This window comes from Micropterus dolomieu, linkage group LG21 (genome assembly GCF_021292245.1).
Source record: "Micropterus dolomieu isolate WLL.071019.BEF.003 ecotype Adirondacks linkage group LG21, ASM2129224v1, whole genome shotgun sequence".
NCBI classification, from domain to species: Eukaryota; Metazoa; Chordata; class Actinopteri; order Centrarchiformes; family Centrarchidae; genus Micropterus; species Micropterus dolomieu.
This window is the reverse complement of record NC_060170.1, coordinates 17012496-17030248: the sequence shown is the minus strand read 5'-3', so window position 1 is coordinate 17030248 and position 17753 is coordinate 17012496. Positions and strand designations below refer to the sequence as shown.

Genomic DNA, 17753 nt, shown 5'->3' with positions numbered 1-17753 from the left:
ATATGCTGCTTTGACAACTCTCAGTAGGACACCAGAGTGGCATCCATGGGATAGTAGTTTAGGTCAGAGTTAGATGGACACACTCCTGGGCTGGGTACCACAACCTTTTGGGACTATTTTATTATGACTCACACCGTATTTCTCCACTTAAACACAGTATTTTTGTAGTAGTGCCTTCAGATTGTCATTGTTCTGACATTTGAGCACATTTCTCCTTTTCCCCATCTAGATCTTTTCCTCCAGCTGGGAACCAACAGTTTCCTGTCTAAGTTGTATTTTAAGTCTATTGTTTAGTTTGACAGCACTACATTGTCTTGACCCTCTGCTGACCTTTCACCTCATTTCTGACCCTAGATGGACACCCTGGAGGCACTGGGAGAGGAGATCAGTGGGATGGCACGCTGCCCATATGACGCCAAGCACGCCAATGTCGCTCTCTTTGCTGGTGAGATTAAATGCTTCTCTACATGTCAAATTAAAAAATCATTTATCTGTATTTTAAGTCCTTGATTCCGTTTATCATCACTGAGATTTTCAATCTTTAAGTTCTTTCCTGTGGCTTAACATGAGAGAAATTCTTCACAAATTTCCGTTAGCTGAAAACAGATTAAGAATGTGTGATACTACTACAACTCATTGACTGCCATGAGGCAAACATTCATCATAATTTTCTCCTATCTGCACTTATTAAACATCGGGATGTGTTTGAGCTAGATGGGAAAGTTGAGTCTATTTGAGCGAGGGGATTAGTTGCGGTTGTATTTAATATTGTTCTTAATACCCTGAGGTTTATTCTAATGGCAATGTACTGACAACATGTCAAGAAGGAAAGCCAATGTGTGTTACACACACTAAAGCAAATCTGCGAACTCGAGGGCACATTTGCTCTGCATCAAGAAATCGCTGCTTTTCAGAGCCCTTTGGAAACGCATCAATAGTGCAGAAAAAACCCGGAATAATCTTTCTTTTGCTTTTATTGTACTTTTTTGACGTCCTCTTTGTCTCTCGTTCACGTTCTATTAAATCGCACAAGATCAAAAATAACTCACAAACGCATTGGATTAGAATGAGTCAGCTTTCCGTTGGCGGGGTGCGATTCTTCTGGTGCAACGGATCCGCAGGCTGCTAAATACATTCAGTCCCCGTTATTATTTGCTGTGAACCGATTTATGGCGGTATTGATGAGCTGTCCCTGCCTGTTTAAAGCTGAGGAGGAGAGTAAACGCCTAGCTTGACCGGTTAATGTGTAGCAGAGCTGTTTGGAAGGAGCTGGAAGAACTGAGTAATCAAGAGGGTTCCTCTGACTGCTATCCTTTCAATTATGTAGTTTGAGTTTCCACTGTGGTTATAGCCAAGGCAGGCTGAGGTCACGCTGGCGGTGGATTGTGTTCTTGAAGCATGTGTGTGTATGTACGTGCATGTAAGTATGTGACTGTGGGACTTTAAGACTTTGTGTGTGTGAATGCAGGGCTTCAGTGTTTGTTTGTGCTTTTGAAGTGTGTTTGCTAGAGAGTGAGCAATTACAAATGTGCAACATGTTTGAGTGTGTGTACAGCCTGTTTGTTGTCCATCAGAGAGTCTCTTCGGTTTGTGTGATTCATTCATTTTCCAGGTCTGAGCCATCTGAAACATGTTTGTGTATCCAGCCACAGAGAGCAGGAATCTCTGAGTGGCTTTATGTGTTTTTCTCTTGACTCAACTTTACTCTCTTCACCATCGTTTATGACTCGCCGTCTTTCTCTCTTCATTCTTCTCCCCTCTCCATCTTTCTTTCTCATTGCCCTTTCCGTCTCTGTGTTCCCACTCCAGATGGCAAGCTGTACTCGGCCACTGTAACAGACTTTCTAGCGATCGATGCGGTCATCTATCGTAGCCTAGGAGACAGCCCGACTCTGCGCACTGTCAAACACGACTCCAAATGGCTGAAAGGTGAGTGTGGGACACGCAAACAAATTCTCTGTGGTTGAAAAGCACCAAGCTGACTGACAAGTTAGAAAACAAACTTGGGTTTCGACATGCATGCTTGACTGTGTGTTTGTGTATTTGTGAATTTGTGATTTATGATTTGTGTGTATATGCGTCTTTGTGCCTCTGTGTATGAATGTAGGTATGAAGAGCAGGGGCGCTTATGCTAATGCCACACGCTCTGTTTGATGCAGTACATTTTGCCAACCTGCCCTTGTAGAGTTGATGTTGCCAGGAAATTGCTCTGCCCCAGGGAGAAACAAGCCAGAAGTCCAGCCTGTCAAAACTCAATATAGAGATCCCTCTTTCCTTGAATGCAAATTGTTTCGCTGATGTGATGGATGATAGATTGAGGCACTCATGGCTCACAGTTGGTGCTTTTCTGCATAATATGACAGATATACTGGCTGTTTACTGTGAAATATGGTGTCAGAACTGTTTTGCCACGGCAAAACGTCACCTTGGCTGATATTTTCTTTTCGTTTTTTCCTCCTGCAGAGCCCTACTTTGTCCAGGCAGTCGATTATGGAGACTTCATCTACTTCTTCTTTCGGGAAATTGCTATGGAGTACAACACAATGGGAAAGGTAAGCACAGGCCCTGTTCTCCTGCCATTGTTTGAACGCTAATCAGAGGTGACTTCCTATTTACCAGAAGAATCGGGAAGTGCCTGAGGAAACTAACAGGATGTGGGTGTATCACATAACTGGAAGGAGGCTTTCAGGAGCTTTAAAGTGGCCAAGCATTTTTCAGTAACAGATAAACAGTGGGCAGGATGCAAGACCTAAAATAGATCCAAAAAGAAAATTCTGTGGATGTCTTGAGATCCCATTTTGAAGTCTAAATATACTGCTTGAATTGCACGTCCGCATCCGTCCGGTAATGCTCCCATTTGACCTATCGTCTCAATGTTTCCCAAGAGGAATTCCACCCAAATGTCTCAGAGAAATGAGATGGAGTGGAAGACGAAAGGTTTACAGCAAAACAGGCTTTTTCCTCAGGTTTTACACCATAGAGAAAGTAACAGTTTCTATTAATCTCCTCAATTCAGTTTTGGACCCTGCCCTCAGAAAGTTTAATTGGATACCAGGTAGAAGAAAATATGTTATGCAAATGAATCGCTCAATATGTATTTTTCTGAATAAATGAAAGGCAACACACCAGAGAAAGTGAGAAAGAGAGGGGACACGATGAGAACAGAGCGGAGGTAATGAGAAACACAGACATAATGGATTCGCTGCCAGAAGTGACAGGCATGTGTTATACAGAGCATGAATACAGATCAGGCCTCTCAATCTGCTGGGTGTTTTGAAAGCAATGTCAGTATAATTACGCATGTGGTGGTAGAACTGATGGTGCAGAGAGCAATTTAACATTTAGCGAATGATGTCTCCTCATTATTATAAAGTAGATTGGCCTTCCATGACAATGTAATCAGTCATTTATGCTTTATGGCAAATTGTTAAATCTACTGTGGCAGGTTTGTGTTTGCTGTACTTTTGTTTGATTGTTATCTGGAAAATGCAAACGGATAAATATTTCTTTGCAAAAGTGAATTAACAATACTTGAATGAGGTATTTGTTTGCTGTGAGTGATCTTGTTTATGTGTGTGTGTGTGTGTGTGTGTGTGTGTGTGTGGCTAGTGGCTGTGCCCAGGTAACACACAGATAAGCCAGTATTCAGCTATCTGTAGCGAGGAGAAACGTGAGAAACTGAACTTTTATATGTAAAGCTGACACAATTCCACATTCAACTTGACAGTGTCACCTGTTCTGCTTAATACCTTCTATAATCTCACTGCTCTATAATCTCACAGTGAACAGGCCCATGTAGATGTGTGTATCTGTGTGTGTTCGACAGAGTGTGTGAACAAGTTTGTGTGTGTGTGCTTTTGTGGAGGCATTTTTTGGTTGTAATGTATGCATGGGTGACGGTGTGTTTATTTGTGGTTGTCTGTGTGTGTGTGTGTGTGTGTGTGTGTGTAGAGATCTAGTTTAAATGCATGTTCGCCCCTATTCACACTGTTTACTCTAGGTTGCAATTCCAGGTCAGGGTTAGATTTATTGCTGTTAAGTATAGTGTGACAACAACTAATTACAATACTGACTGCGTGGTCTTACGGCAGAGATGTAATTACAACGCTGGCTCCTATTTGAAGATGTATACTTAAAATTTTCTGTTGCCAGGTGCTGACTCTTTAACAGCATATCACACACACCACTTTACTCTTCTGTGTCTTTAATTTGCTATAAAGTGATGAAATGTTGGATTAAGACACTGTGGTGTCGCCCAAAGATCTTTGTCATAACAGGGTCTAGTGTTCTGCTGGGATTCAAATTCAGAAGTTTCTTATCCTCTGACACTCAGAGTTCGTTCTTGACTTTGTAAACAGCAGTTGAGAAAACAATCTCACCACCAGATTCATTCAGTAGCTATTGCAGAGCGTTTGATCATATAAAATGATGTTTATCAGAAGTGTTAGTTTGCCCAGTTGTCATGAAAAAAAAAAGTCTGAGTGCTTAAAGGATTTCTTGTTAAAATTTTAGCTTTTAAGCAGCATGCACAACTGGGAAATCTGCTGATGAAGATCATATAACGCCGTCACAGTTAGTTTATAGAGTATTTGTAACATTTCAACTGTTACACTGTGTAGATGTTTAACAGATTATCAAGCTTACATGTGACAATTCATGAACATACCCTAATCAAGATGTTTTTTGTGCCTAAACTTAACCAAAAGCTTTTATTTGTCAAACTGTTGAATTCTAGAATTTCAACTAATGCACTCTATTAACTATCTGTAGGCAGACTATCCAAATAAAGTGTAACCCTACATTATCTTGAGATTTCTTGTAAGTGTAAGCGAAATATGATAAAGTACCTCAAGTGATGTTGCTTGAGTCAGTATCACTTGGCTCTGAAGACTACAGGTTTGAAAACAAAAAATATCTGGGGGTGTGAAGTTAGTAAGAGGTGAGTTCACCAGACCTCTGTTCCTTATTTCTGCTTGAGGCTGGCAGCTTAAGGCTTATTAGCCACTACTAGCATAACACACCTGAAACCCAACCGGCCTGCCGGCTTTCAAGATGCATTTTGGATAATGTAATGTAATCTAAGTTTTTACAAGGAAGAAGAATGCTTGGAATAAGAAAGTTGGCATCTCTGGTTCTGCTGCATCGATATCGTTCCATCCTGCCCACCGGTGTTATGGAAGTGCAATGCTAAATCAGTGGATACTCTTCAGCCACAGACACGGATGTGACATGTGACGTAAGTGACCAATATGTGAGCTATTCAAATGTAACCTTACAACTGTGTGTGTCATGGTCAGGTGGTGTTTCCTCGAGTGGCCAGGGTTTGTAAGAATGACCGAGGTGGCTCGCCCCGTGTCCTGGAGAAGCAGTGGACCTCATTTCTCAAGTCTCGCCTGAATTGCTCCATCCCTGGTGACTCCCACTTCTACTTCAACATCCTGCAGGCTGTGACAGATGTCATCCATGTCAATGGAAGGGACGTAGTGATGGCAACCTTCTCCACACCTTACAACAGGTACCCTGAAGAGCAGGACACTAAAAACGTCACTGAAAAATCAACACACGTGTACCGAACATTAAGAGGTTTGATGGTAGCAACAGTGTCTCAAATAATTTCACGTGTGTCAACAACTGTTTTGCACTTTCCATTTATTAACCCGATGATCTTTCTCAGTTTGAAGTGCTTTTAAAAATACCCTCAATTTATCAAATTATGACAGCCTGACCTTTAGTTGCGTGTGCCCCTGCTGTGCCTCTTGGCGACATGTAATTCCTGAGACTACTGGGTCAACATTTACATCTTCTGTCAAAACAGTTTTGTTGCCCTTTTGACGTGCAGGTGTTTAATCTTATTATCCTTTTTACAATTCATATTCAGAACTACTTTCATATTCATAGGCAGGGAGAGTTGTTATCTAAATTGAAAATTACCACAAAGCCATAGAGCTTGGCTGATAGCTCGCACATATTGTAATTTTCCATTTTATGGCTGCTTTTTAGCAGATAAGACAATTGCTTGTGACAATGCAATTGAGCATGGTTAATGGACATTAAAAACCAACGAAGCAGTGCCTCTCAAAATGTCTATAACAGCCAGTTCTGATCCTGGCATTAATATTCCATTTCATAGTTAGGGGGTGAAATTAGGCGCACATTCAGACTATAGGCAGTTCTCAGGGTTTGTGTCGTTTAATTGTCTGTCTGGATGTCTGACTGGGTTGCTGCCTGGTCCAATCACTTGCTAACTGGCTAGCTTGTTCACCATCTTTCTGCCTTGTTAGAAGCCCGATATAGACAGACATATGACTGTATAACCTTCTGTACATATCCAATACAGACAGTAATTACAGTAATTTAGTAGCTAAGCCAAGAAAAAACAGCTCTCTGACCTTGCGCTCTATAATACTGCCCTTGTGTATGCTGTCTCCCCAATGTCTTCATGAGTTTAATCCATGATGCAACAGCCAGAAAATTCAGCCAGCTGAGAGAGATTTCTCTTTTAAAGAAAGACTGATAAAGAAGAAACAATTCCTATTTTCAAGTCTAATTTATGAGAGCAGATGCACGAAAAACAGAAAAGTGACTCAGCAATCTGCTATGCATTGATTCCACACAGACAGAAAGAAGCCAGTGGCTCCGCTGCTATCACAAGATGGGTGTTTTTCCCCTTAAATGAATGGCAATAATAAGATAATCTGTTGTTCATAATTCTTGCCCAACAGTGGACTTGTGATGAACTTTGTTGCCTCAAGGCTTTTGGGGAAACCCAGTCTCGGAGGGAAGGGTTAGGGAATGTGTGTCCTCATGAGGGTGGGCAGGCACAGGCACTGTAATAGACCTACCGTATATGTAGTAACACTATGAACTGATATAATCGCAATGACACTGTAATCAATGGAGAAATAAAATTAAGTGTTACTAGAATTAGAACAATTAATCAATTGTAGTAAAGGAAATAGAGAAAATTGCAGTGTTTGTCATAACTTCAGAACTTGACACCTCTTACTTTTCTAATATGGCAAAGACTTAACAACATGGTAAACCTGACTGTATCACCCAGTGTAAACATGCAACAGCTAAAATGAGCCATTCTCGAGGGATTTAACCTCTCTGAAAGGGGATTGTAAATCCATTTTTATGTCTCCTGGTGATAGTCCAGACTTGGCAAGGTGTTTCTTTGATATGTTCAGTCGAGAGAATTGTTCATGTGGGTTTTTGTGTGTGTGTGTGTCATGGCAGTATTCCAGGCTCTGCGGTGTGTGCCTATGACATGGCGGAGGTGGCCAACACGTTCACAGGGCGTTTCAAAGAGCAGAAATCCCCAGACTCCACCTGGACGCCTTTTCCTGAAGAGAAGGTTCCCAAGCCAAGGTACAACAGCAGTTAATTAACCACAGCACACACACACACACACACACACACACACATCTTGTTGGCTGTGTTCCTGGGCCTGTTCCGTACATTCAGTCACACAGTCTCTCTCTTCAATTCCTTTCTTCTCACTCCTGTCTCTTTCTCTCTCTCTCTCTCTCTCTCTCTCTCTCTCTCTCTCACACACACACACACACACTAGGCCCCCTGATCAATGCACAAGACTTGTTGAATCATGTCTTAATATCACTACATTTTTAACTTATATTGCACCATTTTTCAATACATCCCTACTTGTTCTTTAATGAAGGATTACACATCCTATGTCACATTGCGTCACAGCCACTTACTGTATGCACACATGCCACCTCTTTTCTAAGCCATTACCTCACCACTCCCCCACACGCAGCTGCATCAAAAAAGTATTCAGTATCATAACAATAAATGAACCATGAGATCATTTTACAGATGGCTGGCTAATTCCACAAATGCACCAGCCTGATCAATCTCCCATCTATTGCTTGCTAATTAGTGCGCCAAGAGCTGCTCTCCTATCCTCTAGAAAAAAGCAGATTTACTACAAAGATCTGGGCCACGATAATTATTGGTACCCTGTGTGTATGGGTGTGTGTATGTGTGTGTGTGTGTGTGTTCCCACAAGGCTGAGGAGGCGGTTCCTCACCAACAGAGAGCCCATACTGTACTCTCTGAGCATTCATCTCTACATTTTGTGTGAATGAGTGTATATGTGTGAGTTTCCTCAATTAGTATATACTCACGTGTTCATGCTCAACAAGGTCAGACGTTGCAAAGATCAGATATACAGTGATGGATTTCATTACCATAGTCTGGTGCTTTCACACCGTCTATCTGCAGGCAAACAGACGGAGAGTTGTAACAATGCCACATAGGTCTGGCCCTGCAGCAGACTGTTCCTCCATGTGTTAGACTCTCATACTGAATCATTTACAGGTTTTCAAATTAAGAGATGTCTGTTTGCGTTCTGCCCTCCGTATGTCCACTGACATAAATGTAGCTATAACAAAGAAAATGTTAGAGGACTCGCTGTTACTGCCTTTCTTTTTTACAGTGAAAAAAGGTTCTGTAAATGCTGGCACTTAATATAACATTATCAATTTACAGGTTTTTTTACATTAGCAGCAGTTGACTTAACTCGTCTGTCTAGGGGATTTTTTTTCTGTAATTAAGACCAGGCAAAGTTTTCAAATATACTCACACTACATGTTTCTTTGAAATTCTTTCCCTGAATACACATGATATAGATGGAGTTAGGAATGCACAGATTAGTTTAAGGATTTTTCTTCATTATTGGGTCCCCTCTATTCTACTTTTATTTAAAATTGGAAGGAACATTTTCAAAAGAAGATGTATGTACATTTCTCTTGAGTACACTCATATCTATTTTTTAGGTTTTGCCCTTACATGTTGACACTGTCAGACATTCAGTGGCCAGCTGGCTAATATTTCTAGGACCTGGTGTGGATTATGTGGTGGGGCAGGGTATCAAAGACCAAGCAGTAAAATGGTTTTACAAGCTCTCACAGGTGAGATGCCTGCAAAGGGGATATGCTATCAAAAGCAGCTTCTCTTTTACAAGCAGCTCACCAACTCCCTGTAAAAGTATCAGATTGATAGAATGTCTCAGCGCTTTGCCCCAAGTCCAGAGAAAAAAAGACATCTTGTGTCCTCTGATCTGACCAAAACCTAATGGAGTGAGAGTTCAGTAATTTAAGGTTGCACTCTCATTGATTTTACGGAAGTAGAACTTTATGTTTTCTAATGGAAGCCTGGCCTGAAAAATTGCTCATTCCCCCTACACTCAATGCTGTGTTTTTTCTTTTGTGCTTTTCCTCCTTCTACTCACCATTTTCCCCCCTCCCATCATCCCTCCTCCTCATTGTCCTCCTCTTCCTCCTCTCCATTTGCAGGCCTGGCAACTGTGCCGGCACTCCATCCATGGAGAGGTACAAGGTATCCAATGAGTTCCCCGACGACACACTCAACTTCATCAAGATGCATCCTCTGATGGACGAGGCCGTGCCCTCCATTGCTAACAGGCCCTGGTTCCTCAAGACCATGGTCCGGTAAGGATTACACACTCCAAAGGCAATCGTTATCAGAGATCCATTGGCCTCTTCAGCCCAGAACAATAATTACGTGAAGTGCTGCTCTGAGAGTCAGGCTCATTAAAACTCAGTAGTACTCCACCACAAACCAGCAGCTGACCTATTTTTGCTGTAGTAGAGGAAACACTGATACGCTACTTGACACTATACTATCTCCCTCCCAGAGTGAATGCATAGTGATGTGATGAAGACAGAGTAAACTATTTAAATTCTCAGTGATGTTTGTCTTTATGCTTAAATGTGTTGGTTAGATTAGACGTCTTCATGCAAAAAGAAATTTCATATTTACACTTATTAGGAAGATGATTCTAGTTATGTTTAGTCTTTGTCGCATACTTGCTTGTTTAAATCCTCTGAGGATATTTCAAAGAGTTTTTTTTATATTCTGTGGTTGGCTTTTCTCCTGTGTTTCTGGAGTTGAGCCCATTTCCCAAAAGCCAGTGCACTGTGGCTGATGCTTTTTGATCATAAAGGTCTGTCTGGCTTTTAGCTACACTACACACAGACATTTCAGCCAGGCACTGGGGGAATACGACTGCACACCGCCATCCCTTTGGCAAGGCAAAAGTAGCTGACAGAGCATTAGATAAAAAGTAAAAAATCTAGTTTATAATTTGAACCTGGTTCTGAATTGCAGCTGCTCGAGCTTTAAGGTTAGGAGTGCTTGCCAGACCCTTGACAAGTCTCAGTGGTGGTAACATCACTTTAAAGATAAGCTACATAAAGAATTTGTCATAGGTTTTACGAATTATTTGCATCATATCATATCTTGTTGCTATTTTGTTGAGGTCTGACCTACATACTGCGCTGGCTTAGTCAGAATATGACCAGCTTTCATCAAGGTTATCCCTACAACTCTTTCTGTTCATTAGTGCACTATACCATACAACCATATTATGGATATCACAGTGTTTCTGTCTTTACATAATCAGCAATCAGCCTATGTTATTTGATTTGAAATGGCACCACAGTGAGCAGAGCCTTGCATGCAAGTCAGAGGCAGTAGTTAAAAGCATTATATAAGCTTAAAAAGCATCATGAAGGCATATGGGGAGGAAGAGGAGTGAGGCCTTTTGTAATATCTGTCACAGTCGCGATGTGGAATACTATTCTTGTGCTGAAGTCAACTGGAAACAAAATCAGTAATAGGGTGTGATCCTTGTTACACCCTGAAAAGGACACCCCAATATCCAAGAAAGAGCTTTTGCTGCAAATTTGAAAAAGATTTTCTGTCCTTAGACTTGCTGTGGCAGGGACCTCAGCTGGCTGGGCACAATGAATCAAATAGGTGGGGGAGACACTCTGAAGAATCCCCCTCTTGAGATTTTTTTTTATCCTGAATAGGAAAGACAGTGAATGTCTTAGTCCTTGAGATTATATTATTTCGCTGAGATGAAATCCAATTGACACAGTCCTTGGAGCTCCTTTTATGCTTGAATAGATCAAAACCACATTAGACCAGATTGCTGTTATTGTTGATTGGATAAAGCCACAGACACGGAGAATTTTAAGAGATATTTAAAGAAAACAGAAGGGGAGATGGAATAGGAGCACACACTTACTTTCTAGTAAGGTTAAATTTACATTCATCACATCCAAAATCAATTCTGGACATATTCACCAATTTTCGAGTGGAGAACACTCAGTAAACCATTAATGTGGGTTAAAGTGGACTTCCTAGATTTCCGGGTAAACTCTCATCTTTAATCTCTAAATCCCCATCTCCTTCAATCATGAAAACAAGCATTTGCATAACACACTCTGATGTGCAGATATGTACCTTTTTGATAACTTTAAGAGTTTCTTGGACCTGAACCTAATTGAGAGATAGATACCAGCATCTGTGATGCAATGAAATCAGATGGTAAAAATAAATAGCAATAAGAGGTATTTCTTAAAACCTGTTCTTGTTATTTAATATGTCTGAAGCACACAAGCACGACAGGGCACCGATCCAAAACACACTGACTGGCAGCTGTCTAATTCGCTAACTTGAAAGCTTTTTTTTATTTTTATTTTTAAATTTTTTTTTTACAGATAATGAAACGAAGATTGATTTTTATGCACATCCACCTGGTGCCAAACTGTGTGATCAGCAGCTGTCAATTAGAAAAGAAAGCAGAGCTCGCAACTCTTGTGTGTTGCTCGGGCAACTTTTGTGTAATGTTTTTCTATTAGGAACTACCTGACATGCCCTGTGGTAATCTGACTGAGTTTCTAATGAAATAACAATCAATTAATAAGATAATTAAGGCTGTTTAATCTCCCCTGCTGTTCCTGATTCACGTGAATGATGGAAGGAACATCAATTGATTGATTGATTATATAATTATTATTTGGGAAATTGCATTCACTTATTTTATTTTCCTTGATTCTTAATTTCTTTCTAGTTGCTAGTGCCTTTTTTTCATCGATGCAAATTTATCACAGGTTTTTGGATGTGTTCCAGTAGAAAGAGCACTGTATAGAGCACAAAGTTCAAAACATTTACATTGAATCCCTGGAGGTGTACTTCATCGCCATCTGTTGCTCTTCTAATGCGCAAAAACTAGATCTTGTTGGTGGGCAAGCTGACTAATGAATTGACTGATTGATTGGTTGATTTATTTTACTTGGTATCCCCTAATTCCAGGTATCGTCTGACACGCATCGTGGTGGACAATGAGGCGGGTCCCCATAAGAACCACACAGTGGTCTTCCTGGGATCTGAGAAAGGCATCATCCTCAAGTTCCTGGCCAACATGAACAATGGCTTCCTCAATGATAGCCTGTTTCTGGAGGAGCTCAACGTCTACAACCCTGACAAGTATGTAGCTCTGGGTGTACATGTGTATGTGTGAGAGAGGGATGGATTGAAATAGAGAAACATGGATACAGTTGCTACAAACAACGGTCAGTTGCTGCATATTTGTATATTAGAGAGTGTGTGTGTGTGATTTTGCATGTTTCCAACCATCTCCCGACTCAGCCAACCCACTAACCCACCAGCTCCATAAGTACCAGTCAGTTCCCCCAACCCAAGCTATATAGTGAAGCCAGCCAGCCAGATGGCTACTCTATCATTTAAAAGAGTTTTATCAGGTTACACTCTGCCCAATCGCAGCTACTAAATTAAAGACATAGACCCTAAGGCCTTGGATAACGTAGTGCTGTGGTTCCCAACCGCAGCAGAGCCCAGCTCCTCCAAAAACGTTGGCTGATTAAAGGAAACACACGCACACACTCTCTCTCTCACACACCGAGGTCTGTGTTTGTCTTCAGAGCCAGCCTGGGATCTCTTGCTAATACATTACACGTGCATTTATGGATGTGAGCATGTTCACGAGCGTATGCGAGCTGGGCAATGTGGGGTGAGCGGGTTGAGCTTTGTTGTGTATTTGGAGTAGAAGTGAATGAGGAAAAATCAGCCACAGTATGACCCTGCCAAAGCAAATATTTAGTCGAGGGGTAATGGATGAGGGGGAACGAATGGCGGCACAGAGGAGAGAGAAACAGAACAGAGGAGAGGACCACAGAGGAGAGATGGAGAGAAGCGGAGCGGAGAACATGTTATTGTGTTAGACAGCTGAGAAGAAGAAGGGAAGGAGAGCGAGGACTTGACAGGAGGGCTGTCAAGGTTACCACTGTTTGTTATCCAACACGCTGCGGCCATGTGACGAGCCGAATGGGGGGGATGAAGGGCAGGCCCTGTCTTCTCTCCTTTTCCCTTGCTGTGTCTCCTTTTTGCCTCCTCCATGTATCTCCCTCCTGTTGCCCTTCTCTCCTCTCCTCTCCTCTGTCTCTACAGCTGGGGCGAAGCCATCTGGCTTTAGTCGCGTACAGTAAGTGACTTTGCCCGCAAGCTCCCCTGCCTGGCCGGCTGGATCAGCGCAGGCCCGATTGTCGTGCATTACCCAGGGTAGATGGACTCTAAGCTCTAATTGAGAGCGTTAATGCGGGACCAGAGCACTGCGAAGGGGAGATTAAATCCCAGGAGTTGTATGGCGGGATGGAGAGAGGAATGAAGGGAGAGAAGGGATAGAAAGCTTGACACGCCCAGAGGGATTAGAGTGCGCTCCTGTGGGGCCGAGTAGACAAAGACGACTAGCAGGGATGGAAGAATAGTGGAGTGGGAGGGGGGAGGGGGGGAGTTACGTTTGTGGGTTTTACAGTTAAGTGCAGTGTTATTGCTGACTGCTCACAGTGCCCATCTGTCTGTTTATCTGTTGTATCTGTATCACCCCTTTGCTTTATCTCTCTTTATCTCCCACTCTGTTCCTGACCCCATGTTCTCGAGCCCATCATTATCTCTGTTCTGCCCTGACCTCACAGTTAGTCTCTCTGTCACATCTTAATCTTCCCCTTTTTATCTCTTTAAATGAATGGTTAAAGCTCATTTTATTACATCTCTCCTCACCAATGTTTTTGAAGACTTTGTCCCTAAATAACCAGATAGTTGAAAGAAAGACAGGAAAATCTGTATTTTACCCTGTTCTCTGTCTTCTTCTCTCTCTCCTCCAGGTGCAGTATAGATGGCGTGGAGGACAAGCGCATCATCGGCATGCAGATAGACAGCAAGAGTCACACTTTGTGGGTCGCCTTCACCTCCTGTGTGGTTAAAGTGCCGCTGTCTCGCTGCGAAAGACATGGAAGATGCAAGAAGTAAGTCTGCTGCTTGCACATGAAATCGTCATTCATTCATTCATCAAAAAAAAAAAACGGCAAATGGTTTTGAATCCCTAAAATACTACTACTACTCCAGTATACAATATGATGAGGAGCTGATGGTGTGTATGTGTCACATCCAGGTCTTGTATAGCCTCCAGAGACCCATACTGTGGTTGGGTGTCCGAAGGAGCCTGCAGACAGGTGGTTGGCAGCACAAGGTAAGTGACATGTTAGTAAACACAATCACGCTAGGCTTTTTTATGGACAAGTCAAAACGTTTTCTATCAGCAAAGTAAGAAGAGATAATCACGTATTCTGTGTCCCATTCATTTTCTGTATAGCCAACGTTAGGTGACTGGCAATTGGAGTACTTTTAAGGCTTGGATTGGTGTGAAACTCCAATGATTTTTTGATTTAGAAGTCAAAGGTAAAAGCCTGTATACATATTAAGTGTGAAGAGACAAGTCAATTAAGACTCCAAAGGATCTTTTGTGTTTGTAGCATCCAGTCATTGAGCTCAATATTCAGTTGCATGTGCTGCTTAACTAAAGATGACACTCTGTAGAAACCTGAAGTTACATTCGGCTTTTTTCATCAGTTCACTTTCAGACTCTAGATCAACTTCAACCATTTTGTTCCCAATTGCTGCAAAGTTTTGCTCTGGTTTGTGCCCCTGACTGGCTTCTCCCCCATGGCAACTTGTATGAGGCTTATGGGTATCGTAGTATTTAGTTCAATCCTCTGTATGATACAGAGAAAAGAAAAAAAATTGCAGTTATTAAAACTGTTTGCAGCAACATTTACCTATAGTACTGTTTAATTATGTTACTATGTTTGGGAACATTGAGGATTTCATCAAGAGAATAGTTGGGAATGTGCATGATGGTGGTGATTTTAAAATGCCTGAGACACATGTGTTTGCCAAGCAACTTTTACCAAACAGTATCCCACCTTCTCTGTCATGGCTGGTGTCGTGTCTGTGATCTTTCTAATTTTATGGCATGTAAGTGCAATTTCTTCCAGCTGAAAGGGCTATTGGAAGGATGAGTGGAAGGAAAGTGTTGTTTGCCCCAGGCTCAGGGTTGGGTACGCAAGACTGGAGAAAGCCTGATGGTCGCTGTAACTATAATTTGTGGCTGTAGTTATGACACAGATCCAGATTATGCTTTCTGAACAAACAGCATATGGAGTTTTGTGGTGGGAAAAAACATTTTACAGATGAAGTCATAACAAAAGGACCAGTGCTCCAGTGGCTATTTGACAATGAATGAATTTGATCCCCCTGCTGCAAAATTATTGGTCTGGCATAGCAATACACCAAAGGCACACACACACACAAAAAAACCCCACACACAACCCATCCTTTTATTATTCCGTAAAGCTGCAGTGAGCTGTTCTGATTGAGTTTCCACTTTGGAGCAGGAGCTGACACAGAGGCATTAAGAGGGCAGATGACCTCGTTCCTTTACTGTACAATATTTCTAAGTGAGGAGGGTTAAAGCATTTGCCAGGCTGGACAGAAGGAGGGATGAAACGAGGGAGGGGAGAGTCAGAGGCATTTTAGTGTTAAATGTAATGTTTTTCTACAAGCAGGTCCCTGCAGAGAAGCGACTTGTCTTTTTTATCATTAGTCTCCCTTTTTTACTTCTTCCTTTCCTCATTAAAATAAAAATCCTGTTGCAGCACCATCTCATCCTGTTTCCTTGAATGTCTGTTTGTCTACCTAACCAGCAACCTGTCTGTCTTCTTACCTGCGCATGTCCATCCCTGTCGGTGTATCTATTTTTATCCATCTTTCTTTTTCTATCTCTCCTCTGACATATTCTTTCTCTCTTGCATGCCTCCCCTCCTTTTTTCTTCCATCTGGCCTCAGCTCTTGTGTGCCAGCTTTCCCATGTGGAGTTATGCCTCTCATACCTACTGCCTATGTACAGCTTGCACTCTGGTCTGCTGCAATATGGTCCCTAGTCACCCCCTGTTCATGCATATGATTCTGTATGGTTGTTATTATGTAAACTAGGTACATGAGTGTTTTTTTTACTGACAACAGATCAGATTGTTAATTATTTAAGCCATTGTTACAGCCGCCGGGCCCTGACTCTTCTCTGGATCAGCGGCAGGGTCTTACCTGGTGAAACTCTGATTATTAAAGTCTGAGTTTATTGCAGGTATTTTTTTATATCAAAGCCATGAATCAAAATGACTTTGAGGTAACATTATGCATACTTACTTTACACTATGTACACTATCACCCATTCACTTCTGATATGAATAATTAATGCTATTATGTCTGACCTGCATTTCTGCAACCAAGTCCCCTCTGTGGAACCACACACCTCACATAATAATCACATCTGATGCAAGGTAATATAGAAATGTGGCCCTTAGCTGCCTCCAGTTATGTACAGTGCAGTTTGAATCTGATTTAAATATGCATTATGTAGTAGCAGTGGGATCTTAACCCTGAGTTGAACCGTCTGTACTGTCACATTCGAACACACTGCACTTCTGTTGCTATAATCTGTAGTCGCTATGGGGCCTGAACCCTTTAACTGAGGGTTCACACGATGGTTCATTCACTTTCACATGTGCCAAGTAAGGCCCAGACGCTGCATCTGTAGTGTGACTACTCATTTTTAATTTATCTTGAGACCAATCGGATTTAAACCTTGTAATCTTCATCTCAACCTCATCTTGCCACAGTATATAATGTTATTATCAGCCATGGAAACCATGACCACAAGGTTGCCAGTGTTTTGGTCTTGTCAAAGAAGCCAAACAACATTTCATGGCAGGGTGGGACCAAGTGATGAAGTGACCAAGTCGGGCAGATACCAGGAGTGCTTGGATGGCATTTCTGCTTAGGCGGGTTTAATTTTGCAACTCTGTGTCTGCTTTGTGATTATGGCTGTGTATGATAAGCAAATTAGATAAGCAGATTAAATGTACCCCCAGATATGAAAAGAGGATGCCGCTGTTATTGTTTGTATGCCTGTTATTGTTGTTGCTTTTGAAGGGAAATTGGTTATCAAGTGGGTAAAATTTACTATCTCCATCACAATTAAGGTTCTGTCAAACTGGAGGAAAAGATGAATTATATGAAATGTATGACAGTTTTCAATCATCTCCAACATATAAATATACATGAAGTAGTGACTTTGACTTTGTTTCTGATTTGAAAATAGAACAGGAGAAATCCTCCAAAGATCTCCTGTACTTGTCCTTGACAGGTTCACACTTTCGACTGAACAGGAGATAGTGGGTGGATGATGCTGTTTTGGAAAATCATTCTTCTTCATGCTATAATTGTGACCAGTGGAGGGTGAGGAAGATGAGAGGCGGGTGGACAGGCAGGAGGAGAAGGGGTAGCAAGGGGGAAGCTGAGGAGGACTGTAAAAAGCTGCCATGCGTGACTGTGATTCTGGTTGACAGTTGGTCCGCTCTGTTTCACAGATCTTCTTACTGCCTGCTTGGTGGTCTTTCAGGAAGAAAACAGGTCTCAGTGCAGATTGCATCAGAAAATAACATCTCCAAAACTCTCTACCCCCCCCCCCCCCCCCCCCCCCCCCCCCCCCCCCCCCCCCCCCC

The 17753-nt window shown here is 42.0% G+C and overlaps 1 protein-coding gene across 4 annotated transcripts in view; it reads left to right on the top strand.

Annotated features, from left to right (window-relative positions):
* sema6a (sema domain, transmembrane domain (TM), and cytoplasmic domain, (semaphorin) 6A) overlaps positions 1-17753 on the top strand; it is a 104490-nt gene that overhangs the window by 65640 nt on the left and 21097 nt on the right. For 3 of the 4 annotated variants that reach the window (XM_046034372.1, XM_046034370.1, XM_046034371.1), the window contains exons 7-15: positions 355-445; positions 1810-1929; positions 2464-2552; positions 5298-5515; positions 7240-7371; positions 9321-9476; positions 12151-12324; positions 14019-14159; positions 14306-14383. In XM_046034372.1, the coding sequence (XP_045890328.1) occupies positions 355-445; positions 1810-1929; positions 2464-2552; positions 5298-5515; positions 7240-7371; positions 9321-9476; positions 12151-12324; positions 14019-14159; positions 14306-14383 (1199 nt within the window). Of the gene's footprint in view, positions 1-354; positions 446-1265; positions 1421-1809; positions 1930-2463; positions 2553-5297; positions 5516-7239; positions 7372-9320; positions 9477-12150; positions 12325-14018; positions 14160-14305; positions 14384-17753 lie in introns of those variants that run through there. The other variant, XM_046034373.1, reaches the window with a different exon arrangement.